The sequence below is a fragment of the Centropristis striata genome, chromosome 23, assembly GCF_030273125.1.
Source record: "Centropristis striata isolate RG_2023a ecotype Rhode Island chromosome 23, C.striata_1.0, whole genome shotgun sequence".
Lineage (NCBI taxonomy): Eukaryota > Metazoa > Chordata > Actinopteri > Perciformes > Serranidae > Centropristis > Centropristis striata.
Genome location: NC_081539.1, coordinates 15,015,169 through 15,038,863, shown reverse-complemented (window position 1 = coordinate 15,038,863; position 23,695 = coordinate 15,015,169). Strand labels below are relative to the sequence as shown.

The 23,695-nt window shown below is 42.8% G+C and overlaps 2 protein-coding genes across 3 annotated transcripts in view; one reads left to right on the top strand and one right to left on the bottom strand.

Moving 5' to 3' along the window:
• Window positions 1-3,235: 3,235 nt before the first annotated feature.
• Window positions 3,236-8,171, top strand: tgif1 (TGFB-induced factor homeobox 1). Of its 2 annotated transcripts, XM_059326469.1 has the most exons (3): window positions 3,236-3,721; window positions 5,518-5,747; window positions 6,551-8,171. In XM_059326469.1, exons 1-3 carry the CDS (start codon window positions 3,706-3,708, stop codon window positions 7,208-7,210), a joined length of 906 nt encoding a protein of 301 aa, XP_059182452.1. In that variant the 5' UTR covers window positions 3,236-3,705; the 3' UTR covers window positions 7,211-8,171. The 2 variants fall into 2 exon arrangements, with proteins under 2 accessions (XP_059182452.1, XP_059182451.1); XM_059326468.1 differs by lacking the exon at window positions 3,236-3,721 and having other exon boundaries at window positions 5,301-5,747.
• Window positions 8,172-9,889: 1,718 nt separating this feature from the next.
• Window positions 9,890-23,695, bottom strand: part of dlgap1b (discs, large (Drosophila) homolog-associated protein 1b) — a 103,204-nt gene continuing 89,398 nt past the window's right edge. Inside the window, exons 9-14 of the mRNA XM_059326792.1 lie at window positions 20,166-20,551; window positions 20,003-20,082; window positions 16,048-16,460; window positions 14,730-14,821; window positions 13,753-13,905; window positions 9,890-13,224 (exon numbers count right to left, since the gene is read on the bottom strand). Coding sequence (XP_059182775.1) covers window positions 13,006-13,224; window positions 13,753-13,905; window positions 14,730-14,821; window positions 16,048-16,460; window positions 20,003-20,082; window positions 20,166-20,551 — 1,343 coding nt within the window. The 3' untranslated portion in view covers window positions 9,890-13,005. The remainder of the gene's footprint in view (window positions 13,225-13,752; window positions 13,906-14,729; window positions 14,822-16,047; window positions 16,461-20,002; window positions 20,083-20,165; window positions 20,552-23,695) is intronic.

Genomic DNA, 23,695 nt, shown 5'->3' with positions numbered 1-23,695 from the left:
TGAGAACATATAAAACAATCTGAGTCGAGCTTTTTTGCATAATGAGTGCTACTGATGCTGATACTTTTGTACTTTTACTGAAGTAAGTTTTCAATGCAGGACTGTTAGGCTACTTGTAGTGTAGAATTTCACAGTGTGATATTAGTGTTTACCCTAAGTAAGGGATCTGAAAACTTCTTCTGCCACTGATAGTAGTACACCCTATGCTGATGATTAAAAAAAATTCTTAACACATCAAGTTTAGCTCCAACAACAACATATTGGCCTACCATGCATGAAACTCATAAAATTTTGTATTGCCCATGCAAAGTCTAATCACCCCCCTTGCAATTAGTATTATTAGTATTATCATTTTATTGAGGTTATCACAATTACAAATAAGTAAAGTGATCTTCCCAGGATAAAAGTAGCAATATAGATGATTGGTACAGGAATTAAGTGACAATTACTTTTATTTTGAAGGTAAGAGAACCTAATGTCCGGTAAACTTCATGTTGTTGGTATGCAACTTGACGCAGCTCTCCACTTTCAGCTTCTGACTGAAGCAGTGCGTCAGTGTTTGACCACTCGACAAATGTGAAGTATTTGATGTGTCACAGTCAAATAAATTGAGTGACAATGTGATTGACAGTAATAGGCTAAGTTAATATTTTCTTTTTAACATTCCTTACTGCTTGAGATTTCTACAGTGACTAAGTTACCTCTAAGCAATAGAAAAAGACAAAAAAAAGTTAAGGTGGACAGTGGAAGGGGATCTACGCTATCTAGGTTTGGTGAAGTATGAAAAGAAAATTGATAATGATCTGAATATACACAACACATCTCTTATAGTTCATTATTAAAATGGCCTATAAAAAGTTAACCAAACTAAAAATCACAACACCGAGATAAAAAAAACGTATTTATTTGATCAGCTTTTATTTTGAATTTAGTAAAATATATAATGAAATAAATCATTTACAGCACTACAATTAGCCCCACTGTTATTAGAAAATGCCAAAATGATTTCGCACTTTCATTTCCCCCAGAGAATGATAATGGTAATTATTATTCTAATTATTATTTACAGTAGAATGGGTGTGACACACAGTATATGATGATGGAGCTGGCTGATATTGACTCACAGGTGTTGTGTTGAGTTGTGTCAAATGTCTGTTTAAAAACGACATAATCATCTTTGTGGAGTTCATCAATGATATGCAGTCTGACGATTATGGACATTTAGAGCCACGAATGCTCTGAACTTAGTAAAAGTATTTCCTTAATACGATTGGTCTGACTTTTTTAAAAATGTATTTATTTAAGTTTTCCTTGATTCATCTCTTAATATTTCTGAGGACGACGCTTGGTGTTCATTTTGTGCTGTGCTGTTTTACACTGTTTACACTGACACCAAATGCCTAAAATATCCGCTTCTAACAATGTTTGATCCTAAAGTGTCTGTAAACGAACTTTGAAAGTGTATGCAATATTCTGCAATAGTAAATTTGTACCGAGATTTGCATCCCCTCCTTTCCAAAACCAGGTGAGTGTTGCATGTATGAAATTCACCAGTCAAAACAGGCCAAAACACCAGTTGTTAACATTGTCTGACATGTAAAGAAAAACTCTGTTTGGGTGGATGCATTATCCAGCAATCACTGACAGGCTTATTTTACCATGGCTACTTGAGCCTATTCGATTGATTATGACAGTTAGTTTGGCATTCATTTTTCTGCTTATAAAAACATCATTTTAGAAGAACTGTCTGAAATGCTTGAAAACAGAGAGGAAGAGTTTGACCCAGAAATATTGAGATTAAGGAGAACCTTGAACATTTCAGACCAATCTTATCAAGGAAATGCTACTTCTACTGAGTCTAATAAAACACTGAAGACTCTAAACGCCCTGAAACCCCACAGGTAAGCTTGTCGTTTTAAATAGTACTGTGTCGTAGAAATCATTACAATGTCTGGCAGTTCCCGCTGTGCGCGATCCCGCGAGGAGCGTGCTGCCGCATGCCTAACCTGCTCATGTCTCTATTTTTAACACATTGACTGTTTGAGTTTAAAACGGATCACTCTGCTTGTGTTGGGTAAGAATGTGAGCCTATAGATACTACCCCAGTGGGTTCAGTTTGCCTCAAACTACAGCTGTAAAGTAAGCTTATAATTACAATTCATGAAATAGACTATGATTAAGTTACTGTCTATGGGCTGTCTATTTGAACTTGTAATGACTTATCCATTCAAATAGAAAAGGTTACTATAACATGGAGCTTTTTTCGTGATGCAACAACACAATTTACAAGGATTTATTCATTCTCAAGGGGGCAACATGTTTTTCTTAAACAAATGTCATGTTGAGCCCGGATCGCATAGCCGTATAATAGCCACCAGAGGGAGTCCGAGGATCTTATTGTTATCAAGTGATGTTACAATCAAGTAAAGTACCACAAACATACACACGGAGGCGACATTTAGCTTCACATGGAGAAATGAACGCCTGTCTGGAACAAATGCATGCAAAGAGGCGATGCTACAGCAGCTGTCGCAAGGTTGTGCACCGCATACAAATGAGCGCATTGATCGTTTCCTTTCGCTGTACTGTTGTCTTTACTAACCTGGACTGGTGCACTAACCCCCAGCTGGTGCGCCGATGGCTCAACACCCCCTCCTATTACTCTAACACATTTACCGTTTTTACACATTTTCTCATTCCCGCGAGAAACTAGGGCGACATCCCTTTACATAATATTAATATTTTGAAGGAAATGACACAAAAACACAGGAAAAGCGTGGTTCAGTCCCTGCAGGGATACAACAGAATGACCTACTATAGTGGCAACATTGGAGGGAAAAGTGCAGTAGTGTAAACACAGCATTTTTCCGATAACATAATGAGTCCCTTGTTGTCAAACATGATAATATATGGATTAAAGCTCACACATACACTAGGAGTAATAAAGAAAGCAATTAAATCTCACAGATAACGATGCATGGTGTGTTATACAAAATACTGAAAGCAGATAAAAACCACAAAGTGCGATCGTATCGCTAAAGTTATTACCAAATACCACACAGGCATATTATATCTCCAAAAAATATATATAGCCTGTAGCAATAATGTTGTGATTTTTCATCAGGGTTGTTATTTGTGTGAGCTGTAACCACGAGGTCCGCAGTGCTCTCCGCCAGCCTGTTGTTGTTGTTGTTGTCATTGCGACTGCCCGCCTAAATCAGCGCCTTTCTGCATTTCATAATTTAATATGCAAGGTGTTGGTGTTTGTTTGGCTTTGTTAGGGGGTCTGCTGCAGTAATAGCTTAGCGAGACTGTATCCATGTCAGTGGAACAAGCCATGCTGATGTCAGAGATTTTTCCTCTGCCCTCCACGGTGGGAGGATCTCTGTACGTTGAGTCACGCAGCTGTCAAAGATAGCTGTCACCCAGTTTCAGGATCAAACACACAGTCAATGAGAAAAGGGCTTTGAGCCGAAGGGACGCAGAGATCTCAGGTAACCCCCTTACGTCTCCAAACAAGGACGAGTACAAGAGAAAACTATTTTTTTAAGAGAAGGGGAAGAATCGAGTTTTGATGAATAAGGATTTTCGGATATTCGGATACACGCTGGGGATATCTGGAGAAAAGAAGAAAAACACTGCGCTTACACAAAGACAATTTTCTTCTGCGCTTCACGAGGGAAAAGTGGGCTTTTTCGGGCGGAGATGAAGACGAAAAGGGGTAGGTTGGATGCTTTTGAAGAGAAAAAAGTCAAAATTAGTTTATATAACCGAAGACAGCGTACAGAACGATTAGCAGAGCGATTTCCCTTATATGCAAACCATGCAGTCTATTGTTTCCTTTCCAGACATGACAGGGGGCTTTTTTCTGCCATGTGCTGGCGCGATGTCAAAAGTCCATATAGATAGGTTTGTCATTTATTTGTGCTTTTTTAACGTATTTTATCTAAGTTTTGACACAATAACACACGGCTGTTTCGCCATGTGTGTTTTTCTTGTCACGGTGTAATGAGGCTAACTTCACGGCTCAAACAAAATGTCAAAACTGAATTAAACCACGCTTGCTTTTAGTTTAATATTCAAGCTAATTTAAGCGACGGACGCTACATTTGTGTCGAAGTTCGACAAAAGTGATGGTGGAGTTTGGCGACTATTGTGAGTTCAGGAGTTTCAAGTGTTGCATTTTTCAAAACGTGCAGGCTTCAAAAATCGATATTTAGCATCTTTAAAGTATCCACTACGAACGGAAGCACCTCCAGCACCTTTACATTGTGTCTAAATCCAAATGTAGGCTAATGTTCATCCTGACCTCATTGTGGGAAGTTGCTGTTGCCTTGTTACATTCATGGACCTCGTGGTGCAGCGAGCACACACACAATAGAAAACCTCTTACAAGTTGTTTAAACTTACAAAACCAGTGTCGCAATGGCTTCGAAACGTATTTTCTACCCAATATGTGAAACTATGATATTTCTGAGGGAGTTAAGTTTTTGTCGAACTCACTGTTTGCGTGTAGAAACTTTTGAATTACATACAAAGAACCACGCAGCCCTAGATTCTTTTGTTTAGTCTGGAGACGCTGATTTGCAACAGGTCTCCCCTCCCCCTTCCCCTCGCTCTCCAGCCTACGTAATTACCTCATCCTGTTGGCCGTTCAGACTTGGGAACTTTCTTACTCCTTTCCCACTAGTTTGCCTCAGAGCAGCCTGCATAGAGACGTGGATTAAATATCCTCAGAGTCAAATTTCTGCATTTTCTTAATGGCGTCTGGCTTCCTGCATACTAAGCTGCTGGTGTTAGTGTGAACATAGTGACATAAACATCTTTGAGCAAAAAAAAAGAAGCTATTTTATATTTATGTCTTGTGTCTTTTGTACCCCAGACTTTAAATAAAATGCAAACTACACTAAAAACACACCAATGGCTGATCAAAGTTTTAACAGTAGGTTTATTACCCCCCATTTACTGTAATTCAAAGGCCCAAATCCTGTTTGATCATGATTTACTCTGATTAGACACGTCTTAAATTGTCAAATCAAATAAGAAAGCAGCTTTGTGATCTTCACAAATACACTGCTGCCTTTCTTCAAAACAAAATCTCCCTTTTTATAGAAGGATTGTTCTTGTGGTCAGCCCAGTATACTTTACTTATCCAAGCATGCAAGGTGTGCTCCCAGTCGCTGCACTAGACCTGGTTTGTATTTGTCGAGGCAGGTTTTATAACTGACACAGCATCAGACCAGCCTTTGTGACGTCCCCCCCTCCCCTTCATCCCTCCCTCCCTCCTCCTCCTACTCCCAACACCCTCCCTCGCTCCTTATATGAATCACATGGCTGAACTTGACAGCTTGCTTCTGACACATCAGCTGCCTCCCAGACAGCTTGTGTTTGGTGAACGGCTGCGGCAGAGCGGCTGGGAGACTGACAACAGGGTGGCTGACACAAGACGATACATATTCTTTTGTCCCGCTTCTCATACACTCTCTTTTTTTTTTCTCCTCTGTCTCGCTTGCACAGGTTTGATGATGCTGTCAGGGAGCGAGACGGACGATGAGGACAGCGTGGACGCCCCTCTGGATCTGTCGTCCAGCTCGGGGAGCAACGGGAAGAGGAAACGGCGGGGAAATCTGCCCAAGGAGTCGGTTCAGATCCTCAGGGACTGGTTGTACGAGCACCGTTACAACGCTTACCCCTCTGAGCAGGAGAAAGCCCTCCTGTCCAAGCAGACTCAGCTCTCCACACTACAGGTATGCACACAGATATGACAGATAAGATGTGATTGCTAAGCCTTTGCCACTTGTAAACCCTGAGAGTGTAAACAGACCACTGTAAAAGCAAAGAGGAAGCAAGTGTCAGCTTGACTGAATCATTTCCTGTCTAGATGACAAACAAAACATGACACATAAACAGTGAATTGAAGGTCATCCAACCCAGCTTCACGTTGCAACATTAAAGTCTGAGACAACGTGAGTAAACGCACTCCCTGTGTGCTGTGGGCTTGGCTTAGGCACTTGGACAGGAATTTCCCTCCCTCCAGCCCCTTTCCATCCCAGCTGTCTGGGAACAATGCAGAGTCATTTACATGGTTAGAGCTCCAAGTCTCCCTGAGCCAGTTACGACTAGCCTGGAGGACTGAGGAAAAAAGAAGAGAGATGACCGTGATTACTGCTATGACAAAGGAGATTACTTTTTATTGAAGGCTATTTTAAATAAGGGCTTAAGACATTCAAACAAGACTTTTTGTCGAAAGTTAATGTTTAGCTTCTCATACTTTGACATGTTATTATAATCTTTGTCCTGTTTTTTTATTTTATATCTGCTGTGCAACAGAAAATGCTAATGGTGTGAAATATACAGCCTGTTTTGTGAAGTAGTGCTTGCTGAGTGGTGTTTAGCCTTTCATTTTGATTTCTCTATTGAAAACACAGGTGCAATCTGCACCTGGGGCTTAAGTGTACCAGCAGATTTTCTTTTTAAATTGCATGGCAGAACACAAGTGAGCCATGTAATGCCGCTTTCTCACAGCATGGATTTTTGTTGTGTTCTCCAGGTGTGCAACTGGTTCATTAACGCACGGCGGCGACTTCTTCCAGAGATGCTGAGGAAAGATGGCAAAGATCCTAACCAGTTTACCATATCCAGAAAAGGTAGCAAAGCAGGCGACAGCTTCTCCGACAGCTCCCAGTCCCCGAAACACAGCAGTCCTGCAGCCGGTACAGACGAGAGCTACGACAAACGTGTTCTCCACCCCTCCAGCTTTGAACCCGCCATGCCCGGAGTCCTGAGGAAGGCAGCGTCTCCCTCCAGACCCTCTCCGACCTCCTTGTCCCCCTCTCCAGGGCTCATGCCCACCCGCCCTTCTGTCATCTGTCACACCACTGTCACCTCGGCGATGCAGGCCAGCCCGACAGCCTCCCACCCGTCTGTGCCAGGAATGAACAGTGACAGGGCAGCCGAGCTGTTGCAGGCTGTGCAGGTCCAGGCGCTGCTCAGGTGCCAGGATGAAGGGCCGGGCCAGGCCACCACTACCACCATCCTCAGCAGCAGCGGCATGGAGGGCAACCTGAGCCCCCGCAGCGGGCTCTTCAACACCCCTCCCCCCACCCCTCCAGACCTCACACAAGACTTCAGCGGCTTTCAGCTCCTGGTGGACGTGGCCCTCAAACGGGCCGCAGAAATGGAGCTGCAAGCCAAACAGCTGGTCTCCTAAAAGTGACAGAAGAAGAAGAGGGAATAGAGACTGACTTCTCGACTATGGAACTCGTCCGAGTTCAGTGACTTGTCTGCACGCAACAGAGAACAAATCCACATGAAAGCCTGATCATTTCTATTTTTGGTATACCAATCAAATTGATGAGGATGTTTTTTTATTGAAAAAAAAAACTGTATCAAGGTGCCTTGGCTGTAAGTTGTTTATTCATTTCACATACATGCGTATGTTTCTACATGTGTATCTTATTTGCACACAGGGACCAAAAATGTTATCAGAGAAATGCTGCCTGTCTTATGTCTTTTCCATTATACTGTATCATTTTAGAGAACGGAGAATGAGCTAGAATCAGCCCTCCTTCAGACTGTTCACGCAGATCGGTCGCGTCCACACACGTTTACTGTTATACATTTCAGAGATCAGTTCATGATTGGTCTGCCTCGTTTGTTTGCACACTAAAGGCAGAGGAAGGTCATCTCAGTGTCTTAAACATACTTTGCTCTCAGCATCTATGACAAACTTATTCACTACTGTAGTAAATGTTATGTGTTTTCATGAGTATAAGTATAGTTTTGATTTTGTAATTTTACTTTTAGCTATTTTAAAAGAAAAAAAGCCTCTATGCTTTTGTTTTTTTTTACTCTTTTACCCACCGAGGGATATTTCAGATGACCAATGTAGCAGGTTCTTAGTCTGAGCCTTCATCCCATCACTCAGTGAAAACGACGGCCAGTGGACTGGAAAATTAAACACTACAGATGTCTTTTCTGCATTTGCTGTTTTACAACCTGACAAAGACAGCATATTTGAAATCACCAAAAAAAGCATTTTCATGTATAATAGGACCATGTGTATAGTTAATGTGACATGATGCCCAATGATGTGATTTCTTTTCATACTGTGCAATGTTTGTGGCAAATAGGGGTCACATGGGATTCAAATAAAGTTTTGTTTTTCTACATCTCAGAATTGATCATTTTGTATTTTCCCTCCCGCGGATCACTTGGATCAAGCGTATTCACACAGGTTGTATTCCTGTAAATCTTACTGAACTTAGTGAAGATTACCGATTCATCCCTTAAGGATAAGGAGAGCGTATTGAGTCAGAATGTTCATTAAATAAAAGGAGGGAGAGCGGGAGGACAGAAATAGTATAGTGTTCATGTCTTTCCACAGGCTACCGTTAGGCATTCAGAGACATTCCTGTGTGCGAGAGGTTTACAACAGCTCCTGCCAATTAGCATAATCCTGCATAAATCCTGCATAAATTAACACGAGCAAACGGCAGACGTCAACAGTTTCTTGCCAGCGGGGCTTTATGTGTGCCTGCATCTCAATAGAGTCAATGTAAGTCAGCTTACAGCGGAGTACGCTGGCTTGTTGAAGGCTAGGAGGACAGCTGTTCCCTTCTGGTCCCGCTAAAGCTTCTCTATTGGCCTCAATAGGATTTGTTGTCTATATTTGCCGAGATAGCCATCCTTTCATTATTACATGTTTTTCTCTCAAGCTCAACACCAACCTATTTTTCTGATTTGAAAGGAATGAAAACCTTTGCTGAGGTTTTTTGTTTCAATAAGAAGCCCCAGAAACAATAAAAACACTATCTACACTAATCAGCGAGTTTTAATTTGCTATTGGATCTAAAAGGCCAATCAACATACTTAATCATTATTTTTTGGCTAGTCAGTGGCTAGAACATTACATCAGGTGCACTGGTGGAATGTAACAAGTACTAATTGAACATAATTGAACATTGCTTGATTATTTAAAAAAAAAAAACTACTTCTGCTTCAATACATTCAGAGGGAAATATTGTTCTTTTACTCCATTACATTTATTTGACACTTATAGTTGCTTTTTACATATAAAAACATGATACGCCTATATGATATGATACAATACTACACTCCAAATCTAACCAGAAGTATGCAAACGTATTTGTTAGTGATAAAAACAGAATCAAACCATATTCTATAATAATATAACACTTTGAAAGGAGCCGTTCTGCATAATGAATACATTTATATTTGACATTTTTGGTAAATTTAGCTGAAAACACTTCATTTACTGAAGTAACACTTTGAATTCAGGACTTCTATTTGTAATGGAGTACTTTTAGACTAGTATTTCTACTTTTACTTAGAAAGCATCTGGATACTTCGTCCATGTTGACCAAATGTCAACAATGTATTTTGAGTTTTCCACCTTCTGTCGTATACCGCTTGTCAGAAGTGACAGCTCCTGTGTTTGAGGTTGGGTCCAAACCTGGGGATGTAATCACTAATGAGGGTTTAAACAGACCTTGAGGCACACAGTGGGCAGTTGTAGCCCATCATGGTGGCCCATCTGAAAGGTGGACTGGACCAGCCTTCATACAAAGACGACACCCACTTCCGCAACCCCCACCCACCCCCACCCTCTCCTGAACTCTGGCCACTGAGGTCAGCATGCCTCCCCTCAGCATGACTGATGTGTGAATGACGAATCACCAGAAGCTGCTCGTACAGGAGCGTCAGGGCTGAGCCAAGGCCAAAAGTGCTGTCTAATTATGGGGACCCGCCCCTGCGGAAGGGGAATGTCCTAAAAACACACCATGCTGGCCTTGTAATCTGTTTAATTATATTCCAATTGAAAACACATGTGGAGACAGGGAAAGAAATGAACACAACAAAATTATGGCAATGATATATTTTTTTAATGCTGATAAGAGCTCATACACGTGCCATAACATCAACAGTGTAATAACATTAATTACAAAATGTATATCTGCTTAATATGTTATTTGATTGGGTTTTCTTTAAGTTGACATTTACATAGGGAAACATTCATTTATGTACAAATGTTTATTTGAATGTTTTTCTCTTAATATAACTACATCACAAGCTTCAGAATTGCCATGATTGCTGGAGTGTCTTTTGAGTTTAGCAATTAACCACAATCCAACATTCTGGTTTCTAACTCCCTGCTATACCAGGAGTATTATATTGATATGTTAATATAATAAACATAAATAAGGAGTCGATCATTTGACAGACAATTCAATTCAAATACAAGTTCCAAAGTAAAAAATACTAAAATGAGCTTCATCTACATAAAATGGCATTAAGTTTGAACTATTGTTACTTTTATGCATCCTCTCTAAACTTCATATCCACCAACTAAAGGAAATACAAATCATACTGTACGGTTATTCTTCTCTCTCGATGAGAACTTCAGGTAGCCGTTTAATAGGGACAAATAGCAGGAATATATCCTTATCTATAGTTATCCAATGGCACAAAACTTTGCCAGATCAATACGTGGAATCTGACAACACACCAAACTCCTGCTATTCCGTTATCAAAACAATTATGTGATGGTAAACTGGCTCAGGATTGTCTCCACATTCAAGCAGCTGACTGAAAAACCTTGTTACATTGAAGTAATTAGGGCTGAGATGTCCAATAGGAACATCGTTCAGAAACATGGCATGGATACTATTCCCTTGTATAAGATCATGGCCTATCCTGGTGACTGGGGTTATATACAGTAAGAGACAAAGCCATGGGTCACATACAGTCACATGAAGTCAGTCACACTCTCAGACACACGCGCACACATACATACATACACACACACTTCTTCCCCTGAGACTGCTGTTGTGCTCGACTATCATATTAGAAATTAAGGCTGATCACTGAAACAGAAAAGACAAAAAGGTGTCTGTCATGCTAAAGAGTCAACATAAATAAAAATAAACACAGTATAAGGGCCTTGTTGTCAGTGCATAATAATAATCACAATGTCAATAAACAGTCATTGTTCTCCTAATCAATAAATTAAACATGAATACAAAATATTACAAATTGGATATTTTTTTGTATGACCTTTAAATAATTGCTTCATTTGGAGGCAGAGATAGTGCACACACAGTGAGGAGAAAATAGTCCCTTTTCAGTCCTTTAGTCTCAATACTGTCATTAAACCTCTCGTGTCTAAAAATGACATAATAAAATATCGTACAACTACCAGTATTGTACCAAATATCAGTATTTTAGCATTACAGAAGAGTTTGAACGCAACATGAGAAAGGATTTAACCTGTTTAAAAAAGACAAAAATATCAGTTACCTTGTGTCAGCATGCATGTCATGTCATTATACTGTATGTTCTTTATACAAACATGTTTTGCTCAGTTTAAAATGAGACAAGATGGGTGGTTTGTTTACAGTTTGTTGATACTGCTACCTTAATCTTTAATTACAACTAGGACCCTTTAGACCTAGAAAAATAGGAAGCACTTTTGAAATTAACATCTCAATCACACCACACACTCTTCCTCTCACTCACATACGCAGATTAGGTTTGTGGCATTTTTCGAACAGTGATTCTTTCAGTGAACTGCGGAACCACAGAATCCGCTCCCGGCTGAGCGGCCACTCTTCCTCACCTGGAGGAGCTAAATCTGACCTCTTGACCTTTCCTACAGGGGTCGGCTTCTTGCTGAAAAAAAAAACCTGTTTTCAGACAAAAGGGCCGATTGTGTCACTAACTAACACTATAGCTTCCTTGTCTGGTATTTTCACCATTATTTTCTTTATAGTATTCAGCCTCATTATACAAATTAAAAACGTCCCAGCTTATATTATTATTAGAATCAGATCATGGGATTTGATACATATATATATATATATATATATATATATATAAATAAAAATTGACTATGAGTCAATAGGTCAGGTCCGGTCTCTCCATTTGATTTGATACATTTGAGCAGATCAGATCAAATACTACTAATACTTGTTGTGTTTGCATGTATATACATACTAGGGGTGTAACGATTCTCCAAATACACAGTTTGGTTCAGACCTCTGGGGTTTTTTTGTGACGGGGGAATGAGAAAAATGCTCAAAAAGATTCACTTTCTAAATCAACTTCACATAAATGAAGTAAAAAAAGAGGACCAGCCTATGAACTTGCTGACTGCTGACTTTGTACATCTGCAAACCTAAACATTGGCATGTTGAGTCTGTAGTTAAGCAATGACAGAGTGGCCAGTGGGACGTAAACATAACAAAAACAGCGCATGTAAACTACCTCAGCAGGTTATATGGACGAAGACTTGCAGTTCAATATCTGGGTTACAGATGTTTTCTTGAACTTAATGTGCCTGGGGTCACACCACCTGTTCACAAACACCACAACAACCCTCTCCCTTCTTCTTACCTTCCTCCCAGATCTCTGTCTGCTGGTACCTTGTGATTGCCAGCGATGGTTGCATTTGGAAAATATGTCCTTGCTGCCGCTGCATTCATGAGACCCAGATTTGTGTGGACGTTGTGTCGTGGTTTTTGGCCTCTGTCTAAGAAGCGTTACACCCCTTTTATACATACACACACTCCACATGCACATGCATGCTCCCTCCTTGTTTTTATCTGATTCTCAACATCTGAAATATAAGAACGTGAAGCATCACTGCTGTGCTACACTTGGCTTACTTTGTAACATTAGGCCACTTTAAAAAAGGGATTCATAAGATACTTCTTGACATTGAGGGGCAGGTGGAGGTACAGGAAGAGGAGGGACTGCTACATCAAAGCTGGGAGGAAATAAGGGAAGGGGGAGGGTGATAAATAAATAAATAAATATTGTAATAAATGTACATTTCTTGTTCTTCTTCCTTTGTGACTGACTCCACAGTGAAGTCCGCAAAAAATGTGATTATGTTATGTTAGCACCCTAGCCTTACCATTCAGTGCTATAGTGTGTATGGGACAGTGTAGTGGGCATGTGTGTGGGTACATGCATTTGCGTGTCTCATAGTCTGGTCTGAGCCTCTGGGATATAGATCTCGATACTGTCTGCGCTCTCTGTAGCAGAGCTCTGCCGAACTGACGCGGCACGTTTGGCAGCTAGCAGGCGTTTGCGAGCCTCCAGACGCTGGCGCTCAGAGCTCTCCAGCGAGCGGTCCCTAGCCAGAGGAGGGTGGTGGCCCTTCAGGGGCTTCTTTGGCACGGGAGGGGGCATCCTTCTCTCCTGGACAGGAATGATAAATAGTCTTAATGACAGACCACTGAGTCGTCATGGCGAGCTGCAGCTAAACACAGTAAGGAGCAACACAACTGCAGCCAGTTTGCGTAAGGGTTAGGAAGAGCGGTGTAGCTGTCGTCGGCATAATGTCAGAGCATGCAATTTTGAATGAGGTTATGGTTCACAGTGGCAGCCATTTGTGTGGGGTAAGAGAGCACGGTGGTGGCCATTGCGTGAGGTAAAAGTGACCATTGGAGACGGACAGGCCCCAACGGTGCATGGCAGGTACAGTAGCTTCTCAAAAGCAGCTCACTGTCGACAACAAGACAGAACAAACACAAATACAAGTGATGACGTCAGGCAGGCAACACGATCAGCATGCTACAACAAAGCTTAGCTGTGAATCATTAGGACTTTCACTTTAAAAATACAATAATGACAGCAGATTACATGCAGGTTAGTAAAGCATTCCAAACAAAATTGAGGTTAGATGAATTTATATTTTCGATCGTTATTTGTGATGCGTGTCTGCACCTGAATTTGTGGTGGGGTCAGAGGTTTCCAGTTGTTGGCTTTGAGTTGGTGGAGTTCATCAAACTTCAGGCTAATGTTCTCGATAGACAGCTGGAGCATGTCCCAGAAACCTGCCAGGTCCTGGGAGATGGGCCGTGGGTGTGCATTTGGGTTCTGATACAAAAAAAAACAAAAAACAAAAATAAAACAAAAAAAATTGCACATAAACACAACTATGAACACGTCTGTACAACCATGCATTGTTTGTATGCTATCACACATTTTTGGAAATATGCTGTTGCTGTCTGGTGATTCAGTTTTTACCAAAACTGCACGAATCGCAAAATTGACTTTCAAGTGAGTCGAATGCAAGAAGCACAAGTTGGAATTAAAATGACACATATTTGTTTTTTTACAAATCAGTCACCATAACGTAAATACATGGGATCACTGGGCTTGTAACCAGAATATGCCTTTGACTTCTTCATTTCCTTTTTTTATTTAAATCATAAAGGTGCTGTGGTTACACAAAAAAAGTCAGTCAAACCAGTTTGTCAATCTATCTGACATTTTCAGTTCACAATTAGCATTTTCATGCATTTTATAATAAATAATAAATGAGGTAGTAGGTAGTTTTTCCTTTAAAGGCAGTATTTCTATGATCCAACTGTCAGTTATATAGGCTAATGGGTAAATTATGCAACATGGAGACCGATAATAATTGGGCATGCAAATGGCAAAAAAATAAAAGTGAATATCTGCAGAAAAAATATTTTTGGCTGTTTCAATGCAGAAATATATACCCTATGTTGGTATCAGCATCTAAAAATACTGTTTGTCAGGCTGTAGTTTTCACACAGCGGTAAGGGTGTGCAGATGCACACCCTACACTAGATGCATAGTAAATGAGCGCTGGCCTGTCAGGATGATTTGTGCAGGATGATGTCAGTGTTGGGGGGAGGGCTGGGGAAGCATGCAGAGGAAGAGGTGACACATACCAGATTCTCCTCACACAGCTCCCGGAACTGCTGGAACTTCTGGGACATCAGCAGCTGGGCACTCCCCACTGCACTGCGGATCTTCCCCAGGACTGCAGAAAGACACAGACGCACATGCATGCACAAACACACACACACAGACAAGCACACACACACAGCACAAGCACAATTCACAATGCAATTACTCACAGAACCGCATACTGCAGGCATGTTGCAGCACTAGAGAGGCTGCATTTGTGATGCAACAGAAAAGGATACACTAGAATCGTCTTTTATCTCTCAGGAACAGAATTAATTACAGAAGTGGAATAATTATTGAAAAGCACTTGTATATATCCTTCCAAAGAAATATATAAATAGCATCCGAGAACCTGCAAAATGCATACAATTAAAAATATTCTTGTTTTCGGAGCTGTCACACAAAAAGAAACTTATAAATAAAGCACATGGCCCTAAAAGAATGTCCATTTTTGTTTCTTTTACAATGTTGTTTTTCAGAATGACATTTGCGATAAACAAGGTTGTTCTGCATAACCTGACTCCAGTCTAAGTCCTATTGACTTGCAGATCCCTATGGAGAGGAACTGTCAGTGCATACATTAGTCAACATGAGAAAAAAAATGGGATCAGAAACTGAGAGGGGGAGTAATGAATCTGCACTACAGATACAATGTCTTCAACCCCTTCAGGTTGTGTGTGTGCATGTGTGTGTGTGCACATGGTAGCGTGGGATCTGGGAAAACATAACCTTGAGACAGCCTCCCTGTTCAGCACGTTCTGTGAGAGAATATCTTGCCTGGAACCATAACAGCACACTGGCTGCATAAACAATGACATTTTCGGTAAGACGTGAAATAAGCTGCAAAGTAAGGACAGGTATAAATACATACAGTGCCTACCGCCTGGGGCTTGTTTGCTCTGTCTGGTATGTGCATAAAACATATTTAGAAGTGTGTATGCAGACATGTTTCGGAGTGTGTGTATGTGTGTTATGTCAAGATCAAATAGTTGCCTGGAGGAGCGCTGAGAGAAACCCCTTCACTGTGTTTGTGTGAGAGTTCATTATACAGTGTGTCTAAAGGACAGATGTGTGGCTGAAGCCAGCAGCGGCCTATTGATAAGTATGCACGGTATGTCTGTGGAGGCCAGAGGGCCCGAACCAGGAACAAGCAGCTATTGTGGTTCAATACCATGAATACCAGCACCCTCCGAATCAGAGGGGAGGAGAGGAGAGGAGAGGAGAGGAGAGGAGAGGAGAGGAGAGGAGAGGAGAGGAGAGGATGATCATCAGAGTTTAATGCTCTATGACTCAACTCACTCTCATCAGGCAGCTCATTCTCCATCTCATCCTGCTCCATCTGTCGACACCAGCCCTCCATGCGGTCTGTCTCAGCCTGCAGCAGCTTGAGGAACCAGCGGCCGTCACGGGGACACACCGATCGTCCGACACCCTCCAGACCGTCAGCCTCTGGCTCGGCCACGATGTCCATCCACGGGTCCGGAGGGGGCAGGATCGAAGGGTCGAACCCCACCTCCCCGTAGTCGTCAGCAGCACAAGCATGGTAGTGGTTCCCCGAGCCCTGGATGCTGACGGTAGAAGAGGAATCACGGGAGTGCTGGCGAGGCATGGTGGCACAGTGACGCGGCGGCAGCTGAGGGGCGTCTGTGGGATCATCGAGGTCAGCCTGCACCGCCGTGGTCACGCTGTTGGAGCGGGTCATCCTGCGATAACTAGGAAAAGGAAGCAGAGATTATTTTAAATGTCTGATTTTCTGTGATGGATTACGGATACTCAAATTGAACAGCGATAGCACATGATTGTCTCGCTTTTAGCAGTAATTATGATAATATAGTTTACACACAGTTCTTGGAGGTGATCCCAGTATGAAAAACTGAAATGATCACAGAATCTCATCACTGATAGCCATGAATAGCTTTTGTAGTGTCTTTTGTGTCTTTTGTGTGTGTGTGTGTGTGTGTGTGTGTGTGTGTGTGTGTGTGTGTTTTGTCACCTGGCTCATTCAGAAGCAACAGAGTGTGCAGTCGTCTGTCACACCGCAAGCCCTTCTCTGGGGCTGATGCACGTAAACAAATGGCACATGCACACAAACACACACTCTTACACGCACACACCTGGGACCACTCTCTACAGCTGGGTGTGCCATGTCGTATTTGGCTCGTAGAGGCTTTGTGCCGCTGTCGGGCAGCCTTTGCCAAGTCCCTCCACACTACGTGCAACAACAGACAAACACACACTCATGTGCAAAGATTAAATCAACACACACACATTTTGGCTACGTTCTATAGAGCAGCTCACCACCCCAGTAATGAATGGGACGCCAGAGGGACGCTGGTGTTTGGGGGGAACCTTGCCAGCTTACTGCACGGTGATTGGAAGAGCCAGCAGTGTAATCACTGCAAGATTACAACTCAAAGTGGTACATGACTCAAAGCACATATTTTATTAACACAAACAAAGTGTACCAAGGCGCAAACAAGAGCTACACTTTGATAAGCTTACATAAGGGCCCGCATGGAGAGTTGCTCCACAGATAGAGTACACATATGTCCTAATGCACACACACACACAAAATTAAATTCTAATATACCATGCCTTACTCTACTATCTGGCATGTGTAGGTCTACACATTTACTATTTTGCTGTCCAAACGTAGTAAATTAGTAATAAGAAACAACTTTGCCAAGCCTGAAAAAAGATTGAATTGCCAGCCTGCTAGCTGTACTCTGATCCAAACATGCCCACAATCCTCACACACATGAACCCTTAGCTTGACCTGCCTGCAGCACGACACACACAAATGATCACAGCTCCAACACGTCTGCCTCGACCCGTCTCCGGACGCACACTCCTCCTCGAAGCTACCTATTCATCTCTAACCTCCCCTTTTTCTCATTCATCTCTTCTCTTCCGTGAACAGAAAAAGAGAGAGCAAGAACAAGGGAGTGGCTTCGTCTACATCAAACACATCGAGTGTGTGCTTTATGTGTACGTGCAAGCAGCCCTGCGAGTGCGAGTGTGTGTGAAGAGCAGTTAAAGAGTAACTCCTCCGAGCAGGTGTTCAGTTCTAATGACCTCAGCCTGCTTTCTATCAGCCTGCTAACAACTTCCTGCAGGGGCAGAGACGGGCAAGGCCAAACACAGCCCAGACAGAAAGACAGACATATCAATAGACAGGAGGCAAAAAGAACAAGGAAGAGAGATGTTATGTTAGAGAGAGAGAGAGGATACTATAAAATATCAGGAGGGTGTACAGGAGAAAAGAGGTGCACATAAAAAACGCAGAAAGTCCATGTTCTCATTTCATTCATGTGGTGAACATGACAGAAAGTTATAAATCACAACAGAGGTGGAGTCTTACATTCCACATGCTGCTGCTTTTGGAGGGCTTCTTAACCTCTAGGTTTCTGTTTTAAATTGTAATTGTTTTCCTCTCATCTGCATAAAACATAATTTAAACCAGCCTTTATTCACAAAAACACCCTGATGTCTTATTTGGAACTAAAAAGAAGCACCAGAACATGTTGAAACAGATATGTTGGATGACAGAAACACAGTACTACACAGCTCATGCTATTGCGCACCACAAATTGACATTTACCATTGCATATGCGTCTGAGGCTTCTTTTTTGTTTGTGTTATGCCAGTAATGACAAACCTCCAGTCAGTCGGGACAAAAATAAAAAGGCAGGGAGGTCTAGCTGTGCCTTAAGTTGACTTTTCAAGATGGTTGTGCATATGTTTTAGTCACTAGGACCATGAGCAATGCCCACTTCCCCTGTGACTGCAAAGCCATCTGGTGACCACCAACTCAAGACCCCAAACATGCAATGCCCCAAAAATATCCCTCAATTAATCCATCAAAGCAGTTCTACAATTTTATAAGTGCATAAAAAACTAAGCCTTTAGCAGTTGAGTCACAGATCTTTGAGGGAATAAATTAAATCAATTTTCTCCAACATTTCAATACAGAAATAAATCTGTTTAAAGACAAGCCTGGTGTTGGTTGTGTTCATCTCTTTTACAGCTCTCTCCCACTCCCTCTCTCTTAATCCTAGTTCAAACAGCGAGGTGAGGTTATGACCTGGGACTGCTGCATATAAAAACACACTCTCTTTCACATTCACACAGACACAAATGGGGCAGTTTGAGCACCAGAGCGAGGCCGTAGGAGTTTGGCACTCTCACTGTCTGGGAATCTAATGTAGGGGGCAGCATGCCCAGACCTCCCAGGTACACACACACGCGCATACATGGACCAACACAGACACAAGTGCATGCCAACAGGTAAACATTCTAACATGCACCAACAAAAACACCCTCCCACCTCCTCCAAATATTAACCAGAGAAATGCACTAAGCTGCAGTGCTGCATAACATCCAAGCCTCCGCAGACGTGAAGGTGTCTGGGTGAGTTAATATTTGGCTTGGCAAGTCCAGGAACTCAGAGCTTGGCCGGTCAGCTGAGACCTCCCCTTTCAGAAAGCCCCTCACATTCCCTGACACTGTGTAAGTGTGTGTTTTAAAGTGCTGGACTCAGCCCTCACTGTGACCTTTGATTAAAGGTGATGTCTCTTTGAATTCCCGGAGCATGCCTTGGCTGCAGCATGAAACCAGCGCCGTGGCTAAATTTGTCAACTTCCCTCACCCTACAGAAGGTCACTGTTTGACAGGGTGAACGAAAAGCAGACAAAGAAACCATAAATGCCTGCGTGTTTAACCAGAGGCCTCGATAAGCCTGCTGCAATGTGAGCTAATGAAACATCATGCACACTAGGCTGCTTCTCCTCAAACTGGGAACTTGTTGCAGACTGAGAAGTTGTAGCTGACAGCACAGCAGCCTCTCTCAGAGCTAAACAAACCCAATAAAACACCCTCCCTCTTTCCCGCTCCCTCCCCTCCTACACACACGCAAACACACACACACACAGCCTCAAAGTAGCCTGAATCACAATGACTGGAGCAACAGATGGCTGTCAACTCACCCCCTCCACCATCCCAGCTCCCTGCACCACATCCTCTGGCCCAGCTGTCACTTGGGGCCCCTGGCTGAGGGGGCTCTGACGCCAACCTCCCCTGAACTGGGGACAGCTGCTGCAGGAAAGCCAGTGCAGGGGGGCAAAAGCTTGCAAGACACACTACAAACCTCTCTCTGTCTCCACAAGTCCACATCTCTGCCTCATCCCTCCCATCAGAAATATCCAGTCACACTTTTTAAACCTCCTTCTTTTCCTCTCTTTGTCTCTCGACTCACCATCTCTCATCCTCCACCTGAATTCCTATCGACTGGAATTTCGACTGCTCCTCTGTCTGCCCTCCTTCCTCTGGGTCCACCTAAGAGGAGGGGAGAAACTGTCAAGCCGCATGCCAGAGTTTTATTTAAAAACTTTAACAGAAACCCAGGCTCATCCACAAACCTGGATCCCTATGGAGAGGCACTTGCGGAGCGCTTCCCTCTGCGCTTTGCTGTCTGCGGAGACGTGTGCGACGGCAGAGGTGGTGGCGGTGGCAGTGATGGTGATGGTGCTGTTGGTGACATGCTGGCTGGCAGGGCCGTGCACCTGAGCGTTAGCCGCCTCTATGGCTGCTGTCAGGGCCTTCATGCTGTCGATGCTCTCTGTGGAGTTGGACAGGCCCGGCTGGGAGCTGATGCCCGTCCGAGGGCCGGAGCCCCCGTCCATGTAGGCGTCCTGAGCGGACTCGGTGCTGCTCTGTGCCGTGATGGATATGAAGGGTTTGGACGGGGTGGTCCGTGGTGGGACCGGGGGAGGTGTCTTCTTGTAGGTGGTGATGCATGATGACACTGTAGGGAGGAGAGAGAAAGATGAAAGTATAAAAATGAAAGTGAACACTTATTTCTGCAGTATAAACTGGAGATGTGGGTTGGAAATAGGCATTTAGGAGGCAGGGTTGAGTTGCATTCTGGGAAATATAGGATATGGTGTTTTTTAAGTTACTAGACTAAAAAGCCAGGATATCTGCTGCAGCAATTTCAACATTTTTTATTTGTCTCTTGTGAGTTCCTGAACTTTATGGAAGTTTAGCCAGGCTACCAGATCACTGGAATACACTGGAATAATACTTACAGCCAGCGGGCCAAATCTGGCCCACAATAGGGTGCAGGGTGGTCCACTAAACAACTTGTAATTTACAATGAAAATAAATTGATTCACACTGGGAATTTTTTTATACTTAAATGTAATTAAGGTGCATAAAAAGCATCAAATGGAGCTGGGGGGAATACCCCGGACTCCCCAGACAGAAGGTTACGGGCTAAATATGCTTTTCATTCTGAACCTTATAGGAGCAGTTTATGCTTATGGTTTATGGGTCATTCCAACATCTGAGTGATTGCATAATGGAGGAGGTTCCAGCTATGTTTAATGTTGCATTCAAATGTAACAAAAGCATTTACAACTAAAATGCAGCTGCGGCTTTTAAATGCAGTAAATATCTGATTCATCTGTCACACAGGCTGTGCCAAGTTTATTTAGTTAATTATCAGTTATTTTGAAAAAGAATAAAAAAAATCAAAGAAAGATCAGTTCTGGGCCTTTTACTGTTTCAATATTAATTGATAAAATATTACTGATATTTGTTCATGAACTAGCCCCAGGCCTCCTGTCATTTTTGCAAAAATGGCCCCCAAGCAAAACAAGATGGGAGCAAATTGAGAATAAAAGTATGAAAATATGGCATGCAAGCATGTTATTCAACACAGAAAGTGGATGAACATATTGTAATAAAAAAAAACATGAATAACACCAAAAATATTTTGCATGAATGAATCACTGCCTGAAAGGAAAATGACTTTGGTGACAGCTGACAGTTTACCCAGAGGTCTTAGTTGTCTGTGTCGGAGTCAAAATGGACAGTAGATTAGGGGCAACTTTAACAAATCAGAGCCTCGTCTAGTAATAGGATTAGTATGTCAGCCACTTGACCCACTGATCTAGATGGTTAAGCCCTCTACGCACTTACTGTACACATCCAGAACAATTTGATAGTGCTGAATATAGCCCTGCGTGTTTGTGTGCCTTGCTGTCGTTTGCACACATAATTGGACAGAGGTTGAATTATATTTATGATAAAGCAAATAAGTGAGTTGTTATTGTTGGAGATAGGTGGAACACTCAGTACAATCTAAAGGCTTTGTATTAAATTCAAGCAAATAGATATTAAAAAAAGCCTCACAGTACTGTTTAACAGGCTCCCTCTTTCTGTCAGTGCTTCTGCCTCTCAAGTTACAGCTACAGGTTCTGCAGAGACAATGGAGCCTCTCACACACACTGACTCAGAGGTCTGTGTATAGGAACATGCCAACAGACAAAAAACATAGCCTGTGTATAGAGGGACAAAAACAGCCACCTCCTAACTACATTATGCCTTGGAATCTCCTTCCTGGCCCGGTGCTATCATCTAAACTAGGTCGCCCTCTCTCTGCTCTGCAGCAAAACTAGGACACCGGGTTTCCTGGATCCCTTTTAATCCCTACAAAAGACAAACATCCTACCGCTGCGAGATCACTGCTCTGCGTGCAGCAGACAACTGTTGCCAGCCACACCCAGCACGAGCAGCCATGTCTAAAACTATTAGAGCAGGATGTTGTTTGCTTTGTTTCTTGCCATCTCACTGACAGCTACAGAGAGGCCCGGACATATTGGAGGTGAACAGAGGGCTGACTTCATCCTTTTGGTTTGTCAGTGTCATCCGCCGCCCTCCACCCACCCTCCTCCTGCCTCGCCAGCAGTGATTGGACGACAAGATTTCAGTCAGGTTTTGACAAGCTGGAAAGTCCTCAGACAGGATGAATGCTGCTTTGAGATGAGATCACAGTTGCTAATGTGAGCGCCTTAGATGGTGGGGTAACAAAACCACAAGAGAGACAAAAGAAGATGACTTACTGTATTTCCTTGTACAGCTTAATGTCATGTTTTGAGAGGTACTGTATATGCAGGAATTACTGCCAAAGACATCTTAGGCGGCATCATCTGAGCATGCCGCGATATGCAGCACTGTCTCAACTTTTTACAGATGCCTAGGGAATATGATTGACATCCGAGGGCTAATCTTCAGAAAGGTCAGCGAGTACAGACCCACAAGAGAACAAAAAATACACAGCGAGCACTCACATGCACTCACACAGAGGGAGAGGGCGAGGTCCTGCCCCTATCAGGCGTGGAGGTTCAAAGGATAGAATGTCAGCCCCTTTCAGAGCTTCTATCCCCTGAAGTCATCTAAAAGTCACACTCGTGTGTATGTGTTTGTGTCTGTGTGCATGTTGGATGGCTGTATATGTGTGTGTGTGCGCTCCTCTCAGGCCCAGAGAAGGGTTAAAGAACAGAGGGTTTTCATCCGCTCAATAAAGCGCCGTATGAAACAGGAGACGACGCGCCATGTCCCACCTAGCTGTCACTGCGAGAGCCAGACACGCCGGAGAATGACAGGGGGGTTTTTGAATGTCAAGACAGGTTAAGTAAACACACTTGGGAGTCGGAACATGCCCACGCAAACATGCATGCGCACAGGGGCCTGCAGACGTGCACACACACAGGCGCAAAGGAACACAAATAACATTGACACAAACCAGCTTAACGTTTCAACCTCTCCACATCAAGGCCAACCACAGGCTTCCTGCCACTGATATGCTCTCCATTCATCTGGAGCGGTTGTCAACAGTGACTTGCCATGCCAGTGACTTGGATGTTAGTGTGTGTCATCAAAAGTTCCTATGCTAGAAAACCTCTGAAAATGAACCCAAAATGGATCTTCATATTCAGTAGTGAGGGGAGAGCATCTGACCAAAACAACTGTCCTGATAAAACAGCAGCCAAGTTCAGTTTCCACAGAAATGATAAGAAAATAGTTTGATCCTCTTGCAGCCATGAATGCATTAGACAGCTACACTGCTCTGGACCTCCCACGCACACAGACAGTCAAGGACAGA

Bases quoted from the DNA above. Each gene is read 5' to 3' on its own strand.
- tgif1 (XM_059326468.1), top strand. From the start codon at position 5,322: ATGAATCACATGGCTGAACTTGACAGCTTGCTTCTGACACATCAGCTG. The intron at 5,748-6,550 runs GTATGCACACAG...TGTGTTCTCCAG, and splicing joins CTCAGCTCTCCACACTACAG to GTGTGCAACTGGTTCATTAA.